The 26702-nt window shown below is 33.9% G+C and overlaps 1 protein-coding gene across 1 annotated transcript; it reads right to left on the minus strand.

Moving 5' to 3' along the window:
* Positions 1-959: 959 nt before the first annotated feature.
* Positions 960-25734, minus strand: LOC123541731 (uncharacterized). The gene is made up of 7 exons (XM_053532056.1): positions 24494-25734; positions 24016-24086; positions 18467-18525; positions 13498-13616; positions 10934-11021; positions 5195-5296; positions 960-996 (listed from the first exon to the last, which is right to left on the minus strand). The coding sequence occupies exons 1-7, from the start codon at positions 25362-25364 to the stop codon at positions 960-962; spliced, it is 1347 nt and encodes a 448-aa protein (XP_053388031.1). The 5' UTR covers positions 25365-25734.
* Between the last annotated feature and the right edge of the window lie 968 nt (positions 25735-26702).

Genomic DNA, 26702 nt, shown 5'->3' on the forward strand with positions numbered 1-26702 from the left:
TGCCTGTAAGAGGATGATATACATCATTTAAGCTTTGCAAACGGTATGATAATAAACACTTACTGAGCTTGCCGGTCAATAGTTTCGCTATTCGACGACATGCCATTCGAGAAATGTTTAATTACATGACATCATAAATGCATTTTCATGAATTTCATTTCATAAATGTTTTTATTTTAGCCCAGCAATGCAGTGTTTGAACAATTGGCGGGTCAGTAGCACACATTATAGAACTGATGATTTGTATTTTGTCTTAGAATATTGAAATTTTAAATACAATTGTCGTTTTGCTAATACATTAGTTTTAATTTACTTAAAATAAGATATATCCTTTCCGCAGCCTTAACGTACTAAAAAGATGTTTTAGCCTCTGATGGCCCTATGACGCTTCCGTAGAAGCAAATTTATTACACGAAACTTATTTCGAAAATAATTCTGAAATGTCTAGATCTGCAGCTGTCAAATACGGCTATATCTTACATCTGAGGCATATACTGACACTCTCAGACAAAATCTAAATGACATTTTGAGTGATTTGATGAAGTTCCAAAATTATTAATGTACCCTTGGTCCATTACGGAGCCCTGTGGGATTTGTGTTTATCCAGAGCTCAAATATTTTTGCATAGATTAAAATGCTGTACTAAAGCCCAGGTAATTTCAATTCGTAATAAAATGCTGAAAATTGGCTCCCTAATAGCAAAAATAAAGTCCACGCGCATACATTTAAACAGAGTTACCCCTGCGCGTAACCCCTGACTATCTACGAATCAAACTGCGGCTTTCGTTTTCAAGTTTAGCATTTCTACTTTCATTTCATTTACTTTCGGAAATAGCTGAAGGTCGAAAGACGTCATTTTCTGTGTTGTCAAAAACATACAGTATGCCTCGCGAGATTGCATAAATATGTGCAGGCAGTCCTAAGGTTATAGGGTGTATTGTTCTGGTCATCAATTAATGTCACGTTGATAATGGTATATGGTATTTCTCTTTGCACCTGTATAACAATCAAAAGAAACAATGAACTATATGAATGGCCATGAACTTGTTGGTAAGTCCTTTTAATTTCACATGACTCAGTAACTATATCTTTGTTTGTTTGTTTGTTATTGGTTTAACGCCGATTTTCAACGGCATTTCAGTCATGTAACGGTGGACAGTTAACCTAACCAGTCATCCTGGATTCTGTACCAGTACAATCCTGTTCTCCTCAAGTAACTGCCAACTTCCCCACATGCATCAGAGGTGGATGGCAAATTATTTCAGACTCAATGTATTTTATCAAGTCGTCAAGGAGAACATACGCCCCGCACGAGGATCGAACTTACGACCCCGCGATCCGTAGGCCGACTGTCTCCCTGTTACGATAAAGTTAGCCGATTTATAACTATTGAAGACTAATATAATATTATCTGTAATATGATACTTATAACATGTTATCTAATTCCCAACTTTTATTATACTGAAATTTAATTTATCAACACGTCTTCCAAACATTCTCTGATATCATACATGTATGTATTTGACAACTGCTTCACAGCCAGATATATTCTTACCCCAATAATCCAATTATGGTTAAGAGTTACAAATCATAATTAATGACATGATAGGAAGCATTATTTAAAAGCGGAACTACATGACAATAAAAAAGAAGTTTGGGCAAAAGCAAGATTTTTCTACTGATATTTAAAAAAATGATATTAAGCAACACTCATCCTAAAAATAGGATCCTTTTAATGGGAACTATCGCGATAAATAGTAAACTTTTGGTAACATATTGAAATTTATTCTTTGTGACCATGAATGCACAATTTATTATGTACCCTTTAAGATCGTAGCAATCGATAATCTATATTTATTTAGCAAGTGTTTCAATTTGTCTACAGTTTTCTAGCTGAAGAAGAAAATGGACTTCTAAAGCGTTCTGTGAAATAGTGTAGGTATTTTTTCGTTATTGGCAAAATTTGAACATTTGTGTGTATCTACGTCAATTATAATTATATGAAATTGTATGTCAAAAGCCTATTTAAACTGTAAGAGCTGGATTTAAGACGGCATCAAATTTTGGACCAGCCAGAAGATCAAAATTCAAATTTTCAAAAGGACGAACATTCAGCTGACATTAAAATTTGGGCAGTCTGAGATCGAAAATCAAAGGAAAAAAAAACAACACAAAATTTCGAGTTGAAATTGAAGTTAGTGCAAAATTGAAGTTTTAAATTTAATGTTTATTACATTGTTGAAATTCGACATAGCAAGACTTTCGTGTAAATGTTAGCTCAATAATTGGCTTTCTATATTGACTTTTATTTTTAATCTTTGAACTGGTTCCAAATTCAAAACCGGCTAGAAAATCGGTTTCTTGAAAATTTGAAACTTCACATTTGAACTGGCATCAAAAGTAATTTTGAATCACATTTTGAGGGATAGGCAGAGCTTCAGATTATAAATTTTAATTTTAATATTTAATCTGACTTGAAATACAATTAGAACTCTAAATAAAACTTTTTGAGCTCGACATTCTCTGCTAGAGAAATTTTCGTCTTTAGAATTTTGACCTTTGATATCCTGACAGGAATGTAATTCAACAAAAAGTCAATATTCAGCTTTTGGAAGACAGGAATTACAATTATTAGGCAGTCTTAAAATGAAATGCTTATTTTAATGTAAGGATTTTTGAAAACTTAAATTTCGATCTTCAGGATATCTTTTAATCGAACTTCGTCTGATTCAAAAGTAATAAGAATTTCGATCCTCAGTTCTCGATGATAGTGCCATGGCTAATGATGATAAATGTGCTACAACTCTTATTTATTTAAAAACAGAATTATTTAAAAAAAGGCATATATCATTATTGTGATTATCAAACAAGTTATGATATTTTCGAGATTTTAATCTGAGCCTTTGATATCAGAAATTATTTCGCAAAGTGATTATTGCATTATCATAGTAATACGTCTCATCCACATATATAAACTGCATGAATATATACTGAACAAACACCTTTACAAGGCAATTAAAGAAAATTAAAATCTGTATACTGGACAGGTTTCATACATCAGTATGACATTATCATTAACAAATAAAAGCTTGGAAATGGAGAAATTTACAATTACAGTGTTTCAGACTAATGAAGACTAGTGAGCAATGTGCATGTGCAAAACTGCCCCTTTAAAGTGTTGATAATACCGTTAGAAAGGTAGTCTGTCTACTCTTATTCAAATAACGTTACGTGTTTATAGTTTCGATCGATAGACCAATTTAATTTTGTAAATAACCGTTTTCACTGTTCATTGAAAACATTGTGTATGACCGTTCAATACTATTGCATGTTTAATACTATTATTATAGCATTAAGATAATAGTGTATTCACTAGATCTGTTGAAATTTACCTGGAAAATTGGAAGCAAAAAGTAGTTACCAGTTTTTCAGATGATATTCGCAATGGGTTCAGTTTTCGAATATTTTGCTTTTACGCATTCTATTCTAATTATTCTAATGGACATTTTATTCATGGATTACATCAACAGAATGATTGGGGATACGTTGGTACATATGCCTTATCCCTCTATTCAAGTTATATGTTCTGATAAAGAAATGCCTCAAATGCTGCGTACTTTTAATCTATTAATTACGGTGATATCCTCAGAAATAATTAGTATTGTACAAATGCTGTTCGTCTAATCGGTGTCTTAACTTGCTGAAGGCATCTCAAAACGTTTGCTTAAAGAAAATTTATTCACTTCAATATGTTTTGTAGAAAGAGCCGGCATGTCTAACATATCAGTTCTGCACATCATCTTGATGGGGTGATCATTTGACAAGTTTTATAAAATCCCTTGAAGGGGTTTAGGAGATATAGAGCGGACACGAAATTGAAGTCTAAAACCTTTGACCTCGAGTTGTGACTTTGTCCTTGAACTGGCATGGCAGACTCATAAGTTCATCGTCTTTGATAGGTGATCGTTTGACCCAGGTTTCATATGAATCCTTCATGGGGATTAGGAGATACAGAGCGGACACAAAATGGAAGGCTCAAACCTTTGACCTGTAGTTGTGATCTTGACCTCGAGACAACATGGCTGACTTAATGGTTCTGCACATTGCCTTGATCAGGTGATTATTTGACCTAAGTTTGATGAAAATCCTTCAAGGGGTTAAGGAGACACAGAGGCGACACGAAATTGAAGGCTCAAACATTTTACCTTGAGTTTTGATCTTGACCTTGAGCCAACATGGCTGACTGATATATTCTGCACATTGCCTTAATGAGGTGGTCAAATGACCCAAGTTCCATGATTATACTTCAAGGTGTTTAGGAGATACAGAGTGGACACGGAACGGAAGGCTGAAACGTTTGACCTTGAGTTGTAACCTTGACCTTGAACTGAAATGGCTGACTCATCGTCTTGATGAGGTTATCATTTGACCCAAGTTTCATGAAAATCCTTCCTGGGGTTTAGGAGATACAGAGTGGACGCAAAATTTTAACGGAAGGACGGACGAAGACCATTCCTAAAACAACTCGTAGCGGGGATTAAAGTGGGAATATTACTAGATAACCGTAAGATTCTGCTTTACGAACCTATTCCTCCTGCTTCGTGTTATCACAATCCTACCTTGATGCTTCTAACCTTACAAAATACCACTTACGTCCTTTTGAAGTGAAAAGAACCCCGGTATTTTTTGTTCTTGTTCAATCTGTGATTTAATTTCTATGGAGCCAGGAAACAATGTTATTGGTACCTTCTAGAATTTGTCTTTGTGTTACAGATTATATCCTATTTTACGTACCGAATTACTACTCTAATTGATGTGTTATATGTTTCCTTTTTGGTCGCTTACATGAATTATATAGATATCGTGTATTATATGACATGAATTATGTGTTTTTGAAAATCTGCAGTTAACATGTTTTGAACCAAACTGTATCATCTTTCATTCTGCACACAGTCAAAAGCTTACATATGTATGAAATACGTATGTACTTTGTAGTTATCGAAGTGCATCAAATTATTAATTATATACACGGGAGCAGATATGAAAACTTGAAACATCTGCAATGTTATATTCAATTTAAACACATAGAAGTTAGCTGTGGTCGCCTATGTGAATGACATTAAAAAATGATGTATGTAGACCTATGTATACATATGTCTGGAAACAGTTACAATTAAAGTCTCAAAGTACATACCGAAAAACACCTACAGTTATCCCAATTATCCCACAGCCTATCCTGTCACCAACATTGCATTTTGGTCCAAATGTCTTCCCAGTACCCGTTCCATTATACAACCTGATTATAAAGACATATAGATTACAAAAAAGAACAGATAGCATTTATAAATTAATATAGCTTATTATCTTCAATATAGCAAAAGAAACTTTCAAATGAATACCCCTAAACCAACAGATCGGAATGTGATATAGGAATATTCAATACCCGTGGATCTAATACCCTGGAGCGGCATATGACAGTGTCTTGATAATTATTCAGTTAGTAAGCTTTAGATTCATTGTAAAAAAGTAGAAAAACATCCATACAAAATCCCAATTATTCATCTTAAATTATTATATTTTTACTTTGAATCTACCCGGTTTTACCATTCTTATGGCATTTTGTTTTCCAATAAATTGCTCTATGAAGTAGTGAAAATCGTTTTAAAAATAACCACCGGTTACGGAACTACAACCGGAGTATCATTATTTATTAAACGCTCCTCGTATACACTCAGCAAAATGTCTAATTGTTCACTAAACATTTACGAGCTTCGTTGTTAGAAGATCCAGATATTGCAGCAATTTCATTTTACTTTTTTAAACAGATGAAGATTATGTAAATGTAAATGTTCATCGCAAATAATCAAATGTCAACAGAGTTACAGACTTTAAAAGAAAGTCGATCTAGAAACCTAATTTCGCAAAAAGTTGAAATAATTTCAGTCATACTTCTAGCCTATGGTATGCATCCTGAGATTTTAACCGAATATCGACGATTTCAGTAAAAATCTACCATCTAACTGTTAATTCTAAACAAAAATCTATATTCAAATATACATTCTATTGTGATTAAACGTGATTATATAGGTTAAGTATATCTGCATGTGTTTGCTTTTATATGTGAAAGGCTAATTCGATTTATAACTAAAATATATGTACATGTATGTATGAATATGTTTGCATTTCCGAATCCTTTAAGGACCAGAATTATATTTGCGTACGTAAAATGTTTACTCTATCTCTTTGAAGTTTGTACTTGATTATTAATTGAAAGTAAATATTGATGTTTGCGTCCTAGTATCTCTTCATTTGAATATTTTGTCAGAATAAGTTAATTGTTATAGGCTCGTTCTGAACTTCATTTGTTTGTGTCTTCTTTGTATTAATTTAATCATATACATTGTGGAGGAAATTCGTTCAATAATAATTCAGGTCAAAACGTCAGATACATTATTTGACTTCTCATTAAATTTAATTGGTACTCGATTCAGTTCATTATCTTTTATTTTAACTATTAAAGGTTGCTATAGTCTAAATGAAATATTGCCTTATAAGAAGTTGACCGGCTTATAAGTAATATCAGCACAGATGGAAATTTAACACAAAAGTATTTAAGTTACAACAGCCTTGTCATTTCTCGACTATTTACTGTTTTACATACAGTAAGTGGTATCTCTTGCACGAACTGTCTGCAATATCAATAAAAATCCCAAACGCTATGTATAGCAAATTTACAATAGCGTCTGATCTAAAAAAATTTGTTGAAAATGGATACTAAAAGCGCGTTTTGAATTTGCTCAAAAGGATGAACATAAGATTATATTATAAGCTTTGTTGAAATTAAATTTCCGTACATTTCCGGAACTTTACAGAGAATAAACGGAACTTCGGTCGTTCCATGACAGAACCTGTATAAGTGCCAAAAATGTCGAAGCGAGATGAAGAACAATTTTTTACCTTTAAAATCTGAAACTTTGAAAAAGATATCTTTACAATCTCATGTGTTACAGTGCTAACAAACGCGTTTCAAAAAAAGGACGACAAAGACGCTGTTGTATATGGACTATATTTTTCAAGTCTTTTTATACGCCCTGCTAAGGATATCAATATTTAGAGGTACATGTAGTTAATTTACTTCTTACTGAAAGTAATGCAATCGAGTATTTTTGTTTCACTCCAGTCCTCTTTGCTATAAACCTCTGTCTTCTTATAGTACATAAGTATTTTGATATTTCGGTTGTTATGACAACATAAATAACATTTAGTTCTAAAATACCGCAGAGTTTGTTTTGTCTTGGATACCTAAATTACAATGTTGTATGTAATAAATTCTGCATGAACATGAGAAAAACACTTATTTTCTAGTATTATCAACTATATATAATTATTGAATCATTATGTCACGTCATTAGTATACTGTTTCTTTTAGGACAGCATGTTTAAAAAATTGTGTCACTGTGTAGTTGTGCACAATATAAACCTTTTTTTAATGGCCACATTTTTCTCTTATTCTTATTTTAAATCACTTTGGGTGAATTATAATTCCTTCCACTGTATACAACTAATTTATCGCCATGTTCATATAATGCGCTCAAATTTGTGAATGTAGTTTATCTATTACAGTCCTAGCTATCTCAAGAATTTAAAGACTCTTTCATAAACGTCCTTGTTTCATCTCACCCAACGTACCGGTATTACAATGTAATATGACTATCAGATTCTAACTAAAATTCCGAAGGTTTCCGAAAACAGGAAAGACATGAAGCCGGCGACGAAAAACAATGAAATATGGAATGCGACTGCCTTAATGAAATGTGGCACATCCGTGCTTAAAGACAGATATTTACTTCCATAACAGGACATTTCATAGGACAGGGTACCAGATTATTAACATCACTAATGAACAAAATGTGTTCAATCACGCTGAGAAAAAACAAATAAAATAAAAGTGTTCCGTGTGGTGGAAATGAAAAAAATCTATGTTTCATATTACACAAAGAACCAAGAAAGTCGCATGGTAGCTTTTTAAAAAGTTCTCCTCTTTTGCAATATAAATGATTGAATTATGCTTTTCCTATCTGATGCGGCAAGTGACAAAAATCTTAGTCGCTATATAGGTGAGAAGAAAATCGTAATAAAAACAGACACTTCGTGCCACATTTCGCAAGCTCTTTCGATAAATCTGGGGTACATAAAGAATTGTCTAATCGATAACACAGGACAGTTCTCTGAGAAGTGTCACAGTTAGTCATATCCGAACAACAAAAAAACATTGACAAAAATAAAACTGATAAATAATGTAACTGTTGTTGTATTTCTGTCATCCTAAAATGACTATACACAACAATTAGTGTGTTGAAGAAACATCTGTATTATTTAAGATTTGACTCCTCAACTTTTCATTTCAAATTTGCACTCGACTAGCAATTAAACTGTGTATGAGTGTGCATTTTGTAGGTACACACTGCTCTGAAAACGCAACTGAAGTAATGTTGAGAAGATCTTCATAATAACGATTGACACTTTTTGCGAGATTTCATATGCTCTTTCGATAAATATTGTGAACATAAAGAATTGTGCCAACAATTGTCACTATAAGTCGTATGCAAACAACAATAAAGCAGTGACAAAAATAAGATTAAGAAATAATGAAACTGTTGTTGTTTTGGTTTCTTCCTAAAATGACTCTACGCAACAATCAATGTGTTGAAGAAACATCTGAATTTTTAAGATTTATTTTACTACATTTAAAACATCGACTCCTCAACTTTTCATTTCAAATTTGCACTCGGCTAGCAATTAAACTGTGCATGAGAGTGTATTTTTAAACACACACTGCTCCGTAAAATCAGTTATGTTGAGAAGATCATCATAATAACGACTGACATATCTTGCGAGATTTCATAAGCTCTTTATATAAATATGGCGGCCATAAAGAATTGTCCCAACAATTGTCGCTGTAAGTCGTATGAGAACAACAATAAAGCACTGACAAAAATACAATTAATAAATAATGTAACTGTGGTTGTTTTTGTTTCTTCCTAAAATGACTCTACACAACAATTCATGTAGTTATAGAAACATCTGTTTATATAACATTTGTTTTACTACATATAAAATAAAGCATTGACTAAAATAAAATTAATATATATTGTACCTGTACTTGTTTTTGTTTTTTGTTTCTTCCTCAAATGACTCTACACAACAACTTATGTGGTTATAGAAACATCTGTTTATATAACATTTGTTTTACTACATGTAAAACATCGACTCGTCAACGTTTTCTATCTAGAATTTAGACGACTTAAAAATGCTAATTTCTCTTTTCAAATTTGCACACAGCTATTAATTAAACTGTGCATGAGTATGCATTTTGTAGGTACGCACTGCTCTGAAAACTCGCATTACATCAGATATCCTACTAACATTATTATAGGCAACTGAACACTTACTGTTCTTAAGTAAAAGTATCAGGCGTTGATGATTACGTGCCCTAAACAGCACACAATGGGCCCAGTTTCAACTAGTTTTTCCAATGTAGACATTCAGTGAAACTCACCCATATAGCAGTTACGAAATATAAAATACAAAATGTATCTCAAACCTCGTGCTTTTTTCAGTTAATACTCAGATAGGTAAAGCCACTTAATTTGAATATATTACCCCATCTGTAAATCTAACATTCAATACCTTTTATTTAATAATCACAAGGATTCTGATTTAATACGCATAACATAAACACATTTAAGTCAAATGACCGATTTCTACCTACGAGACTTTTCTGTTCCTCGTAATTTAAAAGACGCCGATAAAAGCCTATCCGATTACGAAATAGTGAATTAGCTTTGAGCTAGTAAGACGGAGCTCTTGTCGTTAAAAAAGAGAAAGCAGGCGCTTGCGTTGAACATTTTCCGCGCTTGCATTTTTAACAGATATTCTGATGACTTTATTACCTTCTTGCAAATATCAAATGTCGTTACACGATGGCAAAGGAAAAACATTATCTGACTATAAATTACTGAAATTATGGCTCCGCTCCTCCAACAAAACATCACATTGTGATAAGAATCCCGCATAAGGAGCTTTACACCTGTCACGTTAAAGAACACGAAAAATTCCTGTTATTGAAGCGTCTTCTAAATTTGTCACTTATCTCGAACGCAAATTATAAACAGTCAAGTGGAAATGACGCTTGCACGTGTTTCCGGTGGTGATAATGAATTAACTTACAATCAATGTGGTGTTCTCATCTGATCTCACTGTTCAATATTTGTACTGTTTATTTGCATTTAGTGCCTCTACAGCCCACTATTTTTGTCAATTGATTACTTTTTTTAGTTTTTAATGAAATCAGATTTTCAGTATATGCCCACTTTAAATTAAATGTGCATTTTAAGGTGAAAAACAGTAGAAATTTATCACACTGCAAAAGTATTCACATAGTATGTAAATTAACACTGATATTCTTGATAAAAGATTCAAGCTGTTTCAAATTATTTTATAGTATTTACATTTAGTTTAAGACTGTATTAAAAGACCCACTGTCATATGCGACATTTTTTGACATCCCCGCTGTAAACTGGTGTATAAAACTGTTCCTTCAAACATATTCAATTACAAGCAGTTGCACCGGTCAAGTGGTTTTGACAAAGTAATCTTGGATCGGGAGTCCCAGCATTTTAATAATTAATACTCTATGTCTTTATATATGAGATCAGGAGCTAATATTCGAGAAAAGAAAAACTAACAACCAAATAAGCTCAAAGAAATTTCTAACTATAAAAAAGAAAAATAAGTTCGAAGGCGAAAACTACTGTAGGTTTATGTCTGACATTTAAATTATCAAAAGTATGAAATCACAGCTACTTGCAGTACATATCACTGTATGTTACTATTTTAGTAGTATTTGCAATAGATATAATAAATGTCTTACAAGCCGTCGTCTGCATGATATCCTATAGAACCTTCTCCCCATCCGGGCTGATGATTTTCTGGATAAATACATGGTACCACACCTATAGCTAAATAATAAACATATGCTTCTATATATCTGAATTCATCATTGTAGACAATTTTTTAACATCAACTTGTATAAAAACTGGAAAGTTTCTGGTAATAACATAATTAATAAAAAACATCTGTATTAATTCCTGAATGATAGCAGTCAGTCCTGACTCCGCAGTCAAACATTTTGAGAATTTGCTTCAAATTGATATATTTAATTCATTATAAACTTAAAACTCCGTAAAAATCAAGATTTTACATAAGAAAACGTTGAAAACGGCACCAAATATTTTATCTATATTTTTTCGTTAATAATTATGAAGCTGTATAATGAAATACTTAATATGTTATTGCTATTATAAAGATAAAGCGGTCTTGAAGATACACGATATTGTGATTGTTTCTCTGTTACACTACTTTTCCGTAATATATTTTGTTCACAAAAGCTCTTATAGTACTACAGTATTGTGTCATTAAACGTGTCTTATTACTCGTTAACCACACATGAATTCTTATACCATTTCACTATTTCAGCAATGGTTTAACTATAATAGTATAACATTATAACTATTATTATTTTCTGCTTGTATTATGTTTTTAGTTTACCGATAATATTCTGTTTTTCAATGATTATATCAATTACTCATTTAACTCAGTATGTTGTGTTTCCAACAAGTGTTTAGTCCCTTTATATGTTTTCGGTAAAAAAAATATATAAATTATGCCCTGATCGATATTCCTACATCATGGGGTAAACATATTTTCATATCACATTTTAGGAAGAAGAATGTTTATGATATAAAAGCTCCACAGTCAAACATTTTTAGAATTGCTTTAGTTAATTTGATTCATTATAATTCTATAAGCGCCGTAAAAATCAAGATTTTACATAAGAAAATATTGAAAACTGCACAAAATATTTCATTTACATTTTTGAATTACATTTGAAGCTGTAGAATGAATAACTTTATACTATATTTATACAGAAAAAGAGATCTTGAAAATACACAAGTTTATGGTTATTACTCTGCTACAATATATACTTACATATAATATATATTTTTGTTCACCAGATTACTGGTATAATTTATCAATGTTCTATCATTAAATGAATCTTATTATACCTAACACAAATTCTAAATACAAATTCACAATTGGTTTAATTTTACTAACATATCACATTTTCCGTTGATTTAATACCGCTATAGAAAACATGTTTTTGTTTTGTTTGTTTGTTGTTTTGTTAGGTTTTGTTTTGGTTTTTGAGCACGTGATTTTCCTTATCTCCTGATGGATAACAATCATAATATGTTACTTTTGCATTGCGTTCAAGATTGCAAAGATCAAATTTGACCAGGCGCTTAATGCCAATTACTTGCAAAACGTCTAATGACAGAAAACAACAAAAACAAACACGTTCTGACAGCAAAGTTGAAGTGTGACTTTCCTTCATTACCGGGGAAAAGACCATAGCTGTGTTTGTCTTTGGTTTACTGGTTTTTCTATCACATTTTAGCAAAGAAACACGTATATGATCTAATATAAGAAGGAAAATTTGATCCGGATGGATTGATAACCAAAATAATAGAGAGAGTCACTGTTTGCCACCCATGCATTGTGATATGTTGCAAAATAAAATTTTAATATGGCATTCCGTGAAAAAACGTACAAACTGTAATATTACAAAAAAACGATATAGCCAGATAACCAAACAAGAACCTTAACTTCTTGTCACACAGGCGATGTAAAATGTTGAAAAAAAATCAAATTTAATAAATTTATCGCTAAAACATTTCTTTTTTATTTTTTCTTTGTTTAGGGTTAAGCCGTTTTTCAACAGTATTTCAGTTACGTAACGGTCGGCTGTTAACCTAACCACTGTTCCTGGATTCTGTACCAGTACTGAACGTTTTTTTTGCAAGTAATTGCCAACTTCTCCACATGAATCAGAGGTGGACATGAATGATTTCAGACACAAAGTCTTTGATCAAATAGTCACGGAGAGCATACGCCTCAACCATGGCTCGAACTCACGACCCCGAGGTCAGTATATCTACGCTCTCCCTATTTGCTGAAAAGAATGTGATAAATACATACAAATAAAGGGAATATCCTTATATATAAACCTCTAATGTATCACTTTTCCTTCAGTTCTAGAATGACATTTTAAAAAAAAACCATTGTAAATCATGTGTGTATTGTTAATGCATGTACATGTATGTATGTACATACAGACGTAAATCAAATATTTCTGCAGTATGTATCATGTTTTATTTAAACAGTAAGATTACAGTTCGTTTTTTCTGTTAAAGTGTACAATAGAAAGACTTGACGAAGATGCAACAAAAGTATTGTGTCACTGCTTCATCGTATTTTAAGTAGTCAAAACTAAACACAAAATTATACTGAAACGGAGAAAAACGTTACACACTTGTCTTAAAAATATGAAAATCAACATCTTTCAATTTATATGATATAACTATATGTTCTTACCAATAGTACCACGTTGGCCCAAGCTTAATATCTCTACTTCAAAGTATTGTACATCATATCCCTTGTCATATCCCTTGTCCACAAACAGCCCAACATCACCACTTCCATTATCCGCGTAACTACAAAGGATAATTATACCGTTTTTCAGTACTCATTTAGGTCATAATTTGTGTTTGTACTAATCCCAAATTATAACGTGATTTCCGCACAAACGCGAGAGGATGCATCCATTTCATGAAAACTGATAAAATCACAAGTCCTATTGCTTCTACATCACTTAACAAGTGAACTTCAGCATTTGTTTTATTTCAACTGTCTAAAATAAAATGTATACGACAAAATAGCTCAGTAGGGTAAAATACAGTTAACAATAGGATATCAGCAAATCATTTTGTACATGTCAGAACCCATATGAGGATATTTTCAGATACCAGTTCTTTTCCTTTCTGTTTTCAGTTCTGTTTCCGTATTTTTCTTTTCTTTTTATTGTTTGTATTTGCATCTATATTTGTATTATATAATGTTATGTTCACTATTCGTTTAAGTACATGCATTGAACTTATATCTTCCTTGATACGAAACTGAAACTTTCTAATTTACCATGTCGGCAGTATTGACCGTAAGTATTGGTCTGACACTCATCAATATTCCGTATATTTCCGTAAATTATTTCTCGGTGTCCGAAGCTAAATAGCGATATAAGAATTGCGTATATATTTCTTTACAATTTACCCAATGTCGCATGTGCAAATAGCCCTGTGAACAAAACCGTTTAGCTTCTAATCTAGGGGTACTATGTTGAAGTCCTGTGTCAGACCATTTATGTTTTTCAAATTTTATCTGCAAACTTAACAGGTAAAAAATTGCCAAACTTATCTGATAAAACTTTATCGTCCATTTTTTAAAAGAAATACACTTATGAGAAAACAACCAGAATGTTTGAAGTATGTTACGTACAAAATGTAAATACTGTAAGAATATAAGCAATATCTGTAACATAACATTACACTGCTTTTTTTAGAAAAATGGTCTAAGGTGATTTTGAACTCCCGGTAGCGTGCATGGTAGTCAAACAGCTTACTACCCCGCCACCGTGCCGTTGGTTATTTATATAGATTATCTTAGAAATATAAGTATTTTCATGATACAAATATTGCGTAAACTAACAAAAAATATTGGTGAAGAGTCAACACTAAGGAACAATATTTCCAAAGGTTTGTGTAAGTGTTTACGTTACGTTGTTTTGAGTCCTACAGTGTTCATGCAGCAATCTGTCTCACCTGTACAACGTAAATTTAAAAGTTACACAATGCTTTCGTATTTTTAGGGGTGGGGGTGGGGGTTTGTGTTACGCCGTCTTTCAACAGTATTTCTGTTTTGTAACGGCGGGCAGTTAACCTATTCTGTACCATTACAAACCTGTTCTCCGGAAGTAACTGCAAACTTCCCAACAAGATTCAGAGGTGGAGGACAAATGAGTTCAGTTACAAAATCGTCTATAAAATCGCCAAAGAGAACATACGCTCCGTTCGAGGATCGTACTCCAGACCCCGAGATCCGTAGATCTGTGTTCTCCCTATTGAGCTAAGCGGGTGGGATTCACATATCTGTATAGTGGGTTATATTCATGGAAGTTTAATTTTTGCTATACCTGCGGCTAACAGTCTAAACAGCGCGATGTTTTACGGACAAGAATATACACATTTCACCAAGGGAGACCACTCAATTACAAACTTTACTCATTGTTCCATTGTTACTTCGCCTGACAAACACAAACAAATCCTCACTTGATTTTATTAAAAAGAAAATCAGTATGATAGATGGAGCTCAATAACAGAACCACAAATATGATACATGTAATCAATTAATGTTATTCACCAAATATTCCCAATATCGGTACTTGATTCCGTCAAATTAATATAGAAATTTTGCACATGAGAAATAAAGTTGTGAAAAACATCGTATTGTTATAAAGCGGTTATATACTTTACAAATCGACTTTTGATAATTGCATCTAACGCTATCATACTTCATTTAATACAATCACCGTAGTGTACAAACAACTTTCTATTTGTTGTATCGTCTATTTATGATTATAGCAGTTATAGAAAACAACAGGGCCAAGATGGTCCTAGGTCGCTCACCTGAGAAATACACCATAACAATGTAAATATGTTTGACCTAGTGATTTCATGGAAACAAATATTCAGACCAATTTTCATTAAAATTAGAGCAAACATCTTGAGGGTAAACAAGCATTTTCTTTGAATTGACCTATTGACCTAGTTTTTTGACCCCAGATGACCAATATTCAAACTTGACCTAGATTTCATCAAGGGTATTGTTCTGACCAAATTTCATGAAGATCAATTGAAAATACAGCCTCCATCGCATACAAAAGTTTTTTCTTTGAATTGAACTATGACCTAGTTTTTGACCCCAGATGACCCATTTTCGAACTAGACCTAGCTTTCATCAAGGCAACAATTCTGACTAAATTTTATGAAAATCCGGCGTAAAATGCAGCTCCTATTGCATACATAATATCTTTCCTTGATTTGACCTAGTGAACTAGTTTTAAACCCTAGATAAAATATTTTCGAACTTGACCTAGATTTCATTAAGGCTACCATTCTGACAAAATTTCATGAAGATCAGTTTACAAATACAGCTTCTATCGCATACACAAGCTAAATGTTGACAGACAGACATACGACGGACGACAGACGACGGACGCCGGTCATCGAGCGATCACAAAAACTCATTGCTCTGGTGAGCTTAAAAAGAAAAATGTTTTCATCCTAGCATAAAGGATTTTCAATTTCAGTGTTAAAACCATAAAAATTATGCGCGGTGCAACCAAAATAAATAAGATAACAGTAAAGACATATTCATCAAAATCAAGAAAATTGTACGAATACAACCTGTCATGTGTATTGATACATGATTATAAATCACTCAAATAACAGGCTTAGCAGACGCTGTAAGATAATTTTATTTCTATTCATTTTCAATATATATTTTGAAATTGATCAATTTAAAATTAACGAGGATTTGAATGAGTATGTCGTAAGAAGCTACTTACCATGTTTCTCGATACGTGATTTAATATTAATAAAACAATGAAGATATTTTATTTCAATGCATTACAGGACTAAATTTCGCCAAAGTTAAGACGATAACAGCGGACTTATTCGCGTGTTTATTTTTTATTTATTTATTTTTTTTTTTTTTTGAATGTCTAAGAAGTGTGATCTCCGTTTCAATTGTTTACAACTAAGATTTATAATTCGCGGTCGAAGTAGTTTCCCTGATTTCAAAACCTTCAAAAAACGCGAAAATTTGACATCGTGAATATAACCCGCTATACAGTATGTAAAATTGCTAATCAATCACAACATGTACACAAAGTATGTGCTTGAGTATTTTGCTACACTTACTTGCAAATTATTGACCTCATGCAGTTTTCATAACAGAAGTCTATGGGAATATCACAATTTTGGTTACAATTTCACGAACATACTTTTCTTTCAAAATGTAGATTTTCAAAATGCAACGTTTTGCTGTTGTAAATCAGTGTATTTTCTATTACATGTATATGGTCAAATGTATAGGTCCGTAGGCTTTATTTAGAGAAATTTGGCCTTAATTTAAGATATTATTTTCAAACCGGTTTGAAGGCATCATTTGGAATTATTTCACGTGAAAACATTTTTTGTAAATCATTTTTATCTTCAGAAAGGATGGGGTTTAGACTCCAGAAAGTTTTCCTTTCCCTATGCCGAGCCCAGGCTTTACAGTATAACTGACATTACGCCATTACTTCCGGTGTATAAAAACGTGCAGGACAACCTTCAAATCATGATTATATTTTTTAGAAATTCAAGTGCTAATGATAGCTGCAAAAATATTTGCAAGTGTACGTTTTGTTATTGTGCACGATAACACTGTGTAATTGCTCAGGAATTTCTTGAGTTCCGTAACCAACTAGAATTCGGAGGAATTCAGTTTCAAACTCTTGATTTAATTATATAGGTCCAAAAAAACGGTATGAAGTTTGTTTCGCCCATATTAAGTCCAAGAAAAAACTACATCGTATTGCTTTGAAAAGTATAAGCAATTGTTCTCGGTTAATTAGTTTTCATTTGTGTATAAATACATTGTAATGTATAAAGTGTAAAAATGACCCATCTAATACACGTTTCGCTAAAGGTAGCAGGGTACACTTAGATGCGAAAATTTTGGGCGCGGACGGTCTTATATGTAGCGAGTCGCAATATTGCACTTCTCCTATGAGCAGAATTAGAGTGGCCATTTTATAAATTGCGTGCATGTTTTGTGCTTTTAATCATGAAAAAATAACATGCCAATATCATCAATTTTGCACCTTTTGAACAGCCTACAATGATCCCGCTGCAAAAACAATGTCCAATTTTATTGCATTTCTCAATTTAATAGTCCTTACTGAACGTCAGGACATAAACGGAATGGGGGCCCATCCAGCTCGTTTTTTCACAAAATAACGAAAATGTTCCTGAGTATCAATCAACAAGCACAGAACCCTTCCGTGATTTGAATTTTTCCGCGAAAAGGTGTCTCATTGATCATACAAAGCTACCAGCAGTTAATTCTCCAACTGATATCAGAATTTTTCATGTATCGGCTGTATAAATTTTCTAAAGAATTAATAATCATTATCTCTCACCTTAATTTACATACATCCAAAATCACGAAGTTCTATTTACAACAAATATTGACGGGGGGCAAAATTCGAAAGTGTACCCTGCTACATAAAGGACACGACGTGATTAATAGAGGGTAGTGACCACTAAAATGATCCGCATTGTCGTAAATAGATTTTACGGGAATTGTAATATATTAACTGCACATTCAGTTTCATTGTGTGGAAAACAATTTGAACCTAAATGTTCTTGACATTTTACAAAAGTTTATATCGTCTAAGTTTTACCTGAGGTATTCACCATCAACAGCAATGTTTCTGCAGATCCATTGTCCGTCCAGCAAGGGCTGTAAATAATTACATAAACATAAACGTCCATATAAATCCAATCCTTTGTAACAAATATAACACAAGCATAGAATGATTTTTACAGATAATATCACTGGAAATATGTGCAGTCTTCATCGTAACAAAAATATTTAAGAGACTCTCTCTACTTAGGGGAAGACATATAAATTGTTGCGTTAAATACCTTTTTTCAATTATTATCTATTTATCATTACTTAAAAGGACAGTCGTCTAACGGTCTAAATATGCTCCTATATGTCTAGCTATTTGTTGTATACAGTATTGACGAATATATCCTACTGAGGCAGCAGATACATTTTTTCACCAGCACCTGGACAAGATGTTTCACCTTGAGAAACTTTGTTTGTTTTACGTTGCATCAAATGTCATATATTGATAAATTTTAATGCAGAAAATGTCAAACTCTTTTCAAAGCGCAGGCTAAGATCACAGGTAGCAGTAACGCACCTAGGATACAATATGGGTCCATGAGCCATATACACTTAAATATATTAAACATTTTAACCATATTGTACATGTATACTAGGTACGCTACTGCCGACTGTGGTTTAGATGTGACTTTTACATTTTTTTTTTCTTTTCAAATACATAAGCGACCTGTGAAGTTTCCACTTTTCTCTATTTTATGTAACTGAACACTATCCAATTATAATATTAGAATAAAGTGTAATCGTCGTCGGGTCTTATTTCAGGACGATATTATTATATTTGCCCAGGCTTAAGTTACAGGATGGCAGGGCTATTTAGTATAGAGATGGTACGGTAGTGATTTTTATACAGGCCGAATGCGAAACTACCTAAAATTCACATAAGACAGATCTATATTTTTATACTTTTGATATTGTATTAACTAAATAAAATACAAAAAAAGCTTTAATTAAATGAGACTTACTATATAGGGTCACCCTTGGTATGAGCTTCCAATAATGTTCCACAGTGTTATTATGTTTAATATAGGGGAAGTACGTATGTCTATTAAGGAAACGTAAGTTTTTGGCGGATTTCGAGTTTTTAGCGGCGATCACGTTTTGGTGGATTTAGTAACATACCAAATGTAAACAAGAGCTCGTCGAACACGAAATGCCCCCCTTGATGCATTTAGTAATTGCACAAGGAACAGAAATTATATGCTCACTGTAAACAAAAGTTCTACCATTCTGGTTTAATCTGACCTTGACATTTAACCTATTGACACTAGGCCAAAGCGTTCTTGAGTTATTGCCTGGAAACCATTTTACTGTTCCTGGTCACTGTGACCTTGACCTTTGACATACTGACCTCAAAATCAATAGGGGTCATCTGCTGGTCATTACCAACCTGCCTATCAACTTTCATGATCCTAGGCCCAAGTGTTCTTGAGTTATCATCCGGAAACCGTTTTACTATTCAGGGTCACTGTGACCTTGACCTTTGACATACAGACCTCAAAATCAATAGGGGTCATCTGCTGGTCATTACCAACCTCCCTATCAATTTTCATGATCCTAGGCCCAAGTGTTCTTGAGTTATCATCCGGAAACCGTGTTACTGTTCAGGGTCACTGTGACCTTGACCTTTCACATACTGACCTCAAAATCAATAGGGGTCATCTGCTGGTCATGGCCAACCTAACTATCAATTTTCCTGACACCAGGCCAAAGCGTTCTTGAGTTATTGCCTGGAAACCATTTTACTGTTCCTGGTCATTGTGACCTTGACCTTTGACATACTGACCTCAAAATCAATAGGGGTCACCTGCTGGTCATGACCAACCTCCCTATCAACTTTCGTGAACCTAGGCCTAAGCGTTCTTGAGTTATCATCCGGAAACTGTTTTACTGTTCAGGGTCACTGTGACCTTGACCTTTAACATACTGATCTCAAAATCAATAGGGGTCATCTGCTGGTCATTACCAACCTCCCTATCAATTTTCATGATCCTAGGCCCAAGTGTTCTTGAGTTATCATCCGGAAACCGTTTTACTGTTCAGGGTCACTGTGACCTTGACCTTTAACATACTGACCTCAAAATCAATAGGGGTCATCTGCTGGTCATTACCAACCTGCCTATCAACTTTCATGATCCTAGGCCCAAGTGTTCTTGAGTTATCATCCGGAAACCGTTTTACTATTCAGGGTCACTGTGACCTTGACCTTTGACATACAGACCTCAAAATTAATAGGGGTCATCTGCTAGTCATTACCAACCTCCCTATCAACTTTCATGATCCTAGGCCCAAGTGTTCTTGAGTTATCATCCGGAAACCGTTTTAGTGTTCAGGGTCACTGTGACCTTGACCTTTCACATACTGACCTCAAAATCAATAGGGGTCATCTACTGGTGGTGACCAACCTCCCTATCAACTTTCATGATCCTAGGCCCAAGCGTTCTTGAGTTATCATCCGGAAACGGATAGGTCTACATTCCGACCGACCGACCGACAGACCGACCGACCGACCGACCGACCGACCGACATCTGCAAAACAATATACCCCTCCTTTTTCAAAGGGGGGCATAATAAATACGTTGGCGGATTTACTCCATATACAAATATATTGAATCTTTGGCGGATCTTGGCGGATGGCGGATTTTGACCTACAACGCGTGACCTAGTGTCCGTGTCTGACGGATGGAAAGCTCATGACTGACGTCTGCGCTCGTATTTATAAGCTTCGGGCGGTGGAATATACAACTGAAATTGTCCCACCGTCAAACTTTCAAATGCACTCTCGTTCAATCAGCAACAATAGCGGAAACGATTGACCAATCAAAACGTTACGCTAAACTTAGAACTGTCATGACACTTACGCCTCCAGAAAAGATAGATCCGCTTAAATAAGATTATTCTGCATTCGTGCAATTAATACACAATTCAGTTACGGTCTGATACTGAGTATACGGTACAGTACCTGAATATACTTAGGGTAATTTTGTTTCATTACGGTAGTTTTTAGTTGTTTGTCTGGAAACGGCACATGTTTCCGCTAAATTTCTCCGATAAATGTAAACATCAGCATATTGTGTATTTTCTATGAAATGATAAACCAAAATGGGTAGTTGCAGTGAAAGTTTTTTTGTGTTGATGTTGTTGGATTTAACGTCGCACCGACACAGGTCATATGGCTACTTTCGAGCTTTAACGGTAGCGGAAGAACCCAGGTGTCCCACCATGCATTATTACATCACGAGCGGGAACCTGGGAAGAACCTCCGACCTTCCGTAAGCCAGCAGGATAGCTTCCTTGCATGAAGAATTCACAACACTGAGTGAGGCTTGAACCCAAATCGATGAGGGGCAAGTGATTTGAAGTAACCACTTGGCCACGGAGGCCTCTGCAGTGTATGTTCCGATATAGATTTACATCTTATCTGTTTACTGTGGTAAATGTTTCATCCGTTTATTATCTATTTGTGATTGTAATGTAATTTCACGACCCGAATTGGTTTGACAGTTGTATTGCACAAAGTTCAGGACAATTCAGATGTTCTGCTAACTGAAATCACGGAGTGTTAGTACCATTTGTAAACGACATAGAATTTGTATCATGCCTATGCTGCAGATTTCATGTAAGAAAAGTTTCGCTTTCACAAGTTTGAAATTTGAGGTCCAGTGATATTATAACAAAAGGTTTTATCGAAGTTGTCTTTATACTTCCCGAATGTTTAGCACAATTCTCTTGTCCGTGTAATATTATCTTATTCTTCTTCAGATTCTGATCATTAATGCATCTAAAGTAAGTAATGCCTACATGGAGTTTGCATTTTCAGTTACAGTGTCTAAACTGTATTAGCGGATGTTATTACATTTTACATTGTTTGAACACCCTTGAAAGGTGCATATTAATATAATCACCTCATTATAAGGCCCGTGGCCACTTGGAATCCTACGTACATGTACTTGCTAAAGCAAACAATCGACTTAAATAAAAAAAAGACATTTTAACGTTATCTATGGTTGCCTAAATTATATTTTCATAATACTTTTACATTTCTAAAAAGTGTTTGATGATATGTTGATCCCTTTGTATAAAGCAAAGTGTCTCAAGAGTTGGCAACGTTGTTTTAATATTCATTCAGTCTGTTACATCTCGTTTAAATTTCAAAATAGGCTTAAAAAGGAGAAAGTTATACCCCTTTTAATAACTACTCAGAATTGCAATAATTATGTTTCCATGACAACGTAAAACCAAATGGCAGATATAATTCATCGTTAGATGTTTACTTGATCTTTTCCTTATTTTCTTTATTCAGTAAAAACATTTATCTACTTTTTGAAACTATAACAAATCAGACCGTTATGCTTTATATATTTAAAACGACTATACTCCAGAATTTGGCTAAAAACGATCATTTTTAAACATTGAAGTATGGTTGCATTATGAACATTACTTAAACAAAACTAATGTTATTCGTTAACTGTAAACGAAATAAAAGTTTTATTTTCATATGGATATCCTACTTCATTTGATAGTTAGGTATATACACATGAGGAACATATTACCATAAGCAAACAATATTTTGAGGAAAACAGCTTCAACTAAACGAATGATTTCGGATACATCCGACGGCAAAACGGAAGACAATATCTTCACGACGGTGATATAAATGACAAGGGCATCACCGTTTATACGAGTGAAAAAATGTTGAAAAAGACGCACACGCACAGATTAAGGCAGTTCTGACAAAACGTACTTTACAGACTGTGCCGAACATTCTGATGCCTGAATAGCATGGACGGTGATAACGACGGCTAAATCGAGAATAATTTCAAAATCTTTCAAAATACCTAAAACTAAATTTACATCCTGACAGATACAGAATATTGGAATTCAGATACGTTCTAAAACCAAGACTTAGACGTAGAAGACAGTAATGATAATTAACGTTACCGCGGTGATTAACATTTACAATTACGTTATACCGGCAAGTGCAGCAGACGAAACGACTTAAAAGGTGCATTGGAATGATGATTACATAAGAAGGGGTTAATGAGTCACTAAGTCATAATTCGGTACTGAGTAATAATAGGGGATATAATATTGTAATTTTGAGTAATTAGAATCTGGAAAGTAGATCCCTCGGAAGCACCGAGAACATGGCAAATAATGAAAATTGCAGATTCGGTTTGATTGAGTCTGTTCATGGGCAGTAATGGAAAAAGCAACACTGCCCACGCCCCATAGCACCGGCTTAAGCAGTATTCAATCTTCAAATCTTCAAGTCTTAATTTGGAGATAATAAGTTCAAATTAGAAGAAAGTAAAAGTATAGCTAGCATGATGTGTGGGTAAGTTACCAATCATGACATGAATCTAATCAAATTGTCTTATATGTCTCTACATCCAACTAAATAAATGTTTGTTATCTTTTTATAAATTGTGAATTCTTCTATATTTCTGGTATTAATTTGAAGATGAGCTTCTACACTTATAATCATCGTGTTAAAATATAATCAATGAAACACAATTGAGAAAATTATGTGATACACACCTGGCGTTTCCTGGGCACAGGGACTTGAGGCAGCGGGGTTCTTTCTTTTGGTTTGATTTCTTCTTTTACATCTTAAATAAATGAATAAAGTTGATCATAAATCAATATTTAAATAGAAAATATGTTGTGAAATGTGTCTATGAATAATCTTAATATATGTAACAAACACATTTCAAATTATTGATCCGCTAACGTAAGATTAACGTCACTAAATATTTACAACTTCACACGATTTTGGAAATGGGTCACTGATAAGATTATTTACTTTAACAAAATCAGTAGATAAAGTGTTCGAATCACATTAAAGATAAACATGTATAGCAAAGACATTTTTACTAATATTAAACGTTCTATTTATTTCATTTAAACACGTGATATATTCAATGGTTTATTTTTTTTGCAAATATTGCCATATTAATTGTTATGATAACTAAACAAAAAGAAATATTGCTCCCACTGAATATAGAAGAACAAATACCCGTTTCATTCCTCGGCTTAATTATCTGTACACTTCCAAGTTGTTTACCATCTTTAACGGAACGCTCTAGGTTATCATTACGTTGAAACTCGTAACTTTCAATTTTGTTTCTGCCTTGTATACTGTCAAGTTGTTCTCGAAGTTGATTCAGTTTAGGTTTTTGTAAAACTGAACTTACAAAGAGTTTTTGAGGTTGGTCAATCTGTGACTCAAACATTTCAGTCAAGCGCGATATTTCAATTATCAAGTCTTCATTTTCCTTTTCTAACACATCCATACTCTTCATGTCCTTCACCCTGATATTTTCTCCTTGCTTTAATATGACATTTGTCATTTTATTGACATGTGTAATCAATTCTTCTTTGAACATGTTTACATCTTTGAGGAACTTCTCATTGATATCTAGAGCTTGTATCTTGTTTTTCTTAATTGAGGATGAAATTTCTTTCGCTTCACTGAGGTACTTCTCGGCTCCTTGGACCAGAGTTTCGAACTCCTGGCTACTTTTGAACACTCTCGCCTTGTCACGAATATACTCGACTTTGCAGGCTTTGTGTTCAAGAATCATACAGTCACCGCATCCAACTTGTTCGTGTTGTGGGCAATAGAACTTTATCAGCTCACTGAAGTGCTGCTCGCATTTCTCTAAATCTTCGGCATTTTCTTTTTCTGTAACTGTTTCGTCAGAGCTGGTTAAGGTATGTCCACGATTAAGTTTCCATTTTTTATGTGTATCAAAACAAGATTTACACATATGCTCCCCACACTCCCTACACAAACCATCGGCACGCGTTGATAATTCACTTTCTTCACAAGGCTTACAAAGTAAATTATTATCTTCATTAAACACTTTTCTTCCTGAAACTTCCATACTTATATCGTATCGTTTGTATGACAGATACGTTGTATAAAATCCGGTTATGCAGTCGTTCGATTGACCTACTTACTTTATCGGTGTGTTTACTGCAAGATAACGGGGAATCGAAACCGAAAGTTCAACAGTTTAATATGTGCACAGCTTTACATACAGTATTTGTTTTATTTCGCATGTATTCACGCAGTTTATTGTCGATAACATTCCATTAATCTAATCCGAGTGTATATTAAATAATTCGGGGATATCGAATCAGTATAATTTCAAAGTAATGATGAATACCTTTATCGGCAACCTCCGTGCAAGAATATTGTTAAACAATCACTTACTGTACGTTACTCATACGAATATGACTACAGGCAATACACTGGAGCGTACTGACTAGAGATTAGGCCACACCAAATTAAAAAGTTGTTCATCGGATTTGCAGCTCGTATATTTTCAGAAACACAAAGAAAGATAATTTTTTTGTTGTTAGCTCGACTATTCAAAGAATAGTAGAGCTATTGGACTCACCCATGCGTCGGCGTCGGCATCCGCGTCCGCGTCCGCGTCCGCGTCTCGATTTGGTTAAGGTTTTGTATGTAAGCTGGTATCTCAGTAACCACCTGTGGAAATGAATTGAAACTTCACACACTTATTCACTGTGATAAACTGACCTACACTGCACAGGTTCCATAACTCTATTTTGCTGTTTTACAAAATTATGCCCCTTTCTCGACTTAAAAATTCTTGGTTAAGGTTTTGTATGTAAGCTGGTATCTCAGTAATCGCTTGTCGGAATGGATTGAAATTTCACACACTTATTCACTGTGATAAACTGACCTACATTGCACAGGTTCCATAACTCTGTTTTGCTTTTTACAAAATTATGTCCCTTTTTCGATTTAGAAATTCTTGGTTAAGGTTTTGTATGTAAGCTGGTATCTCAGTACCCACTGATGGGAATGGATTGAAACTTCACACACTTGTTCACTGTCATGATCTGACATGCACTGTGTAGGTCCGTTAACTCTACTTTGCATTTTTTCAAAATCATGCCCCTTTTTCTGACTTAGCAGTTTTTGTTAATTTTTGTATGTAAACTGGTATCTCAGTATCCACTAATGGAAATGGATTGAAACTTCACACACTTGTTCACTGTCATTATCTGACATACAGTGTGTAGGTCCCATAACTCTGCTTTGCATTTATTCAAAATTATCCCCTTTTTCGACTTTGCCGTTTTTGGTTAAGTTTTTGTATGTAAGCTGGTATTTCAGTATCCACTTATGGGAAAGGATTGAAACATCACACACTTTCCTTTTTTTTTACAAAATTATGCCCCTTTTTCGA

This window comes from Mercenaria mercenaria, chromosome 19, assembly GCF_021730395.1.
Source record: "Mercenaria mercenaria strain notata chromosome 19, MADL_Memer_1, whole genome shotgun sequence".
In the NCBI taxonomy this organism is placed as follows: domain Eukaryota; kingdom Metazoa; phylum Mollusca; class Bivalvia; order Venerida; family Veneridae; genus Mercenaria; species Mercenaria mercenaria.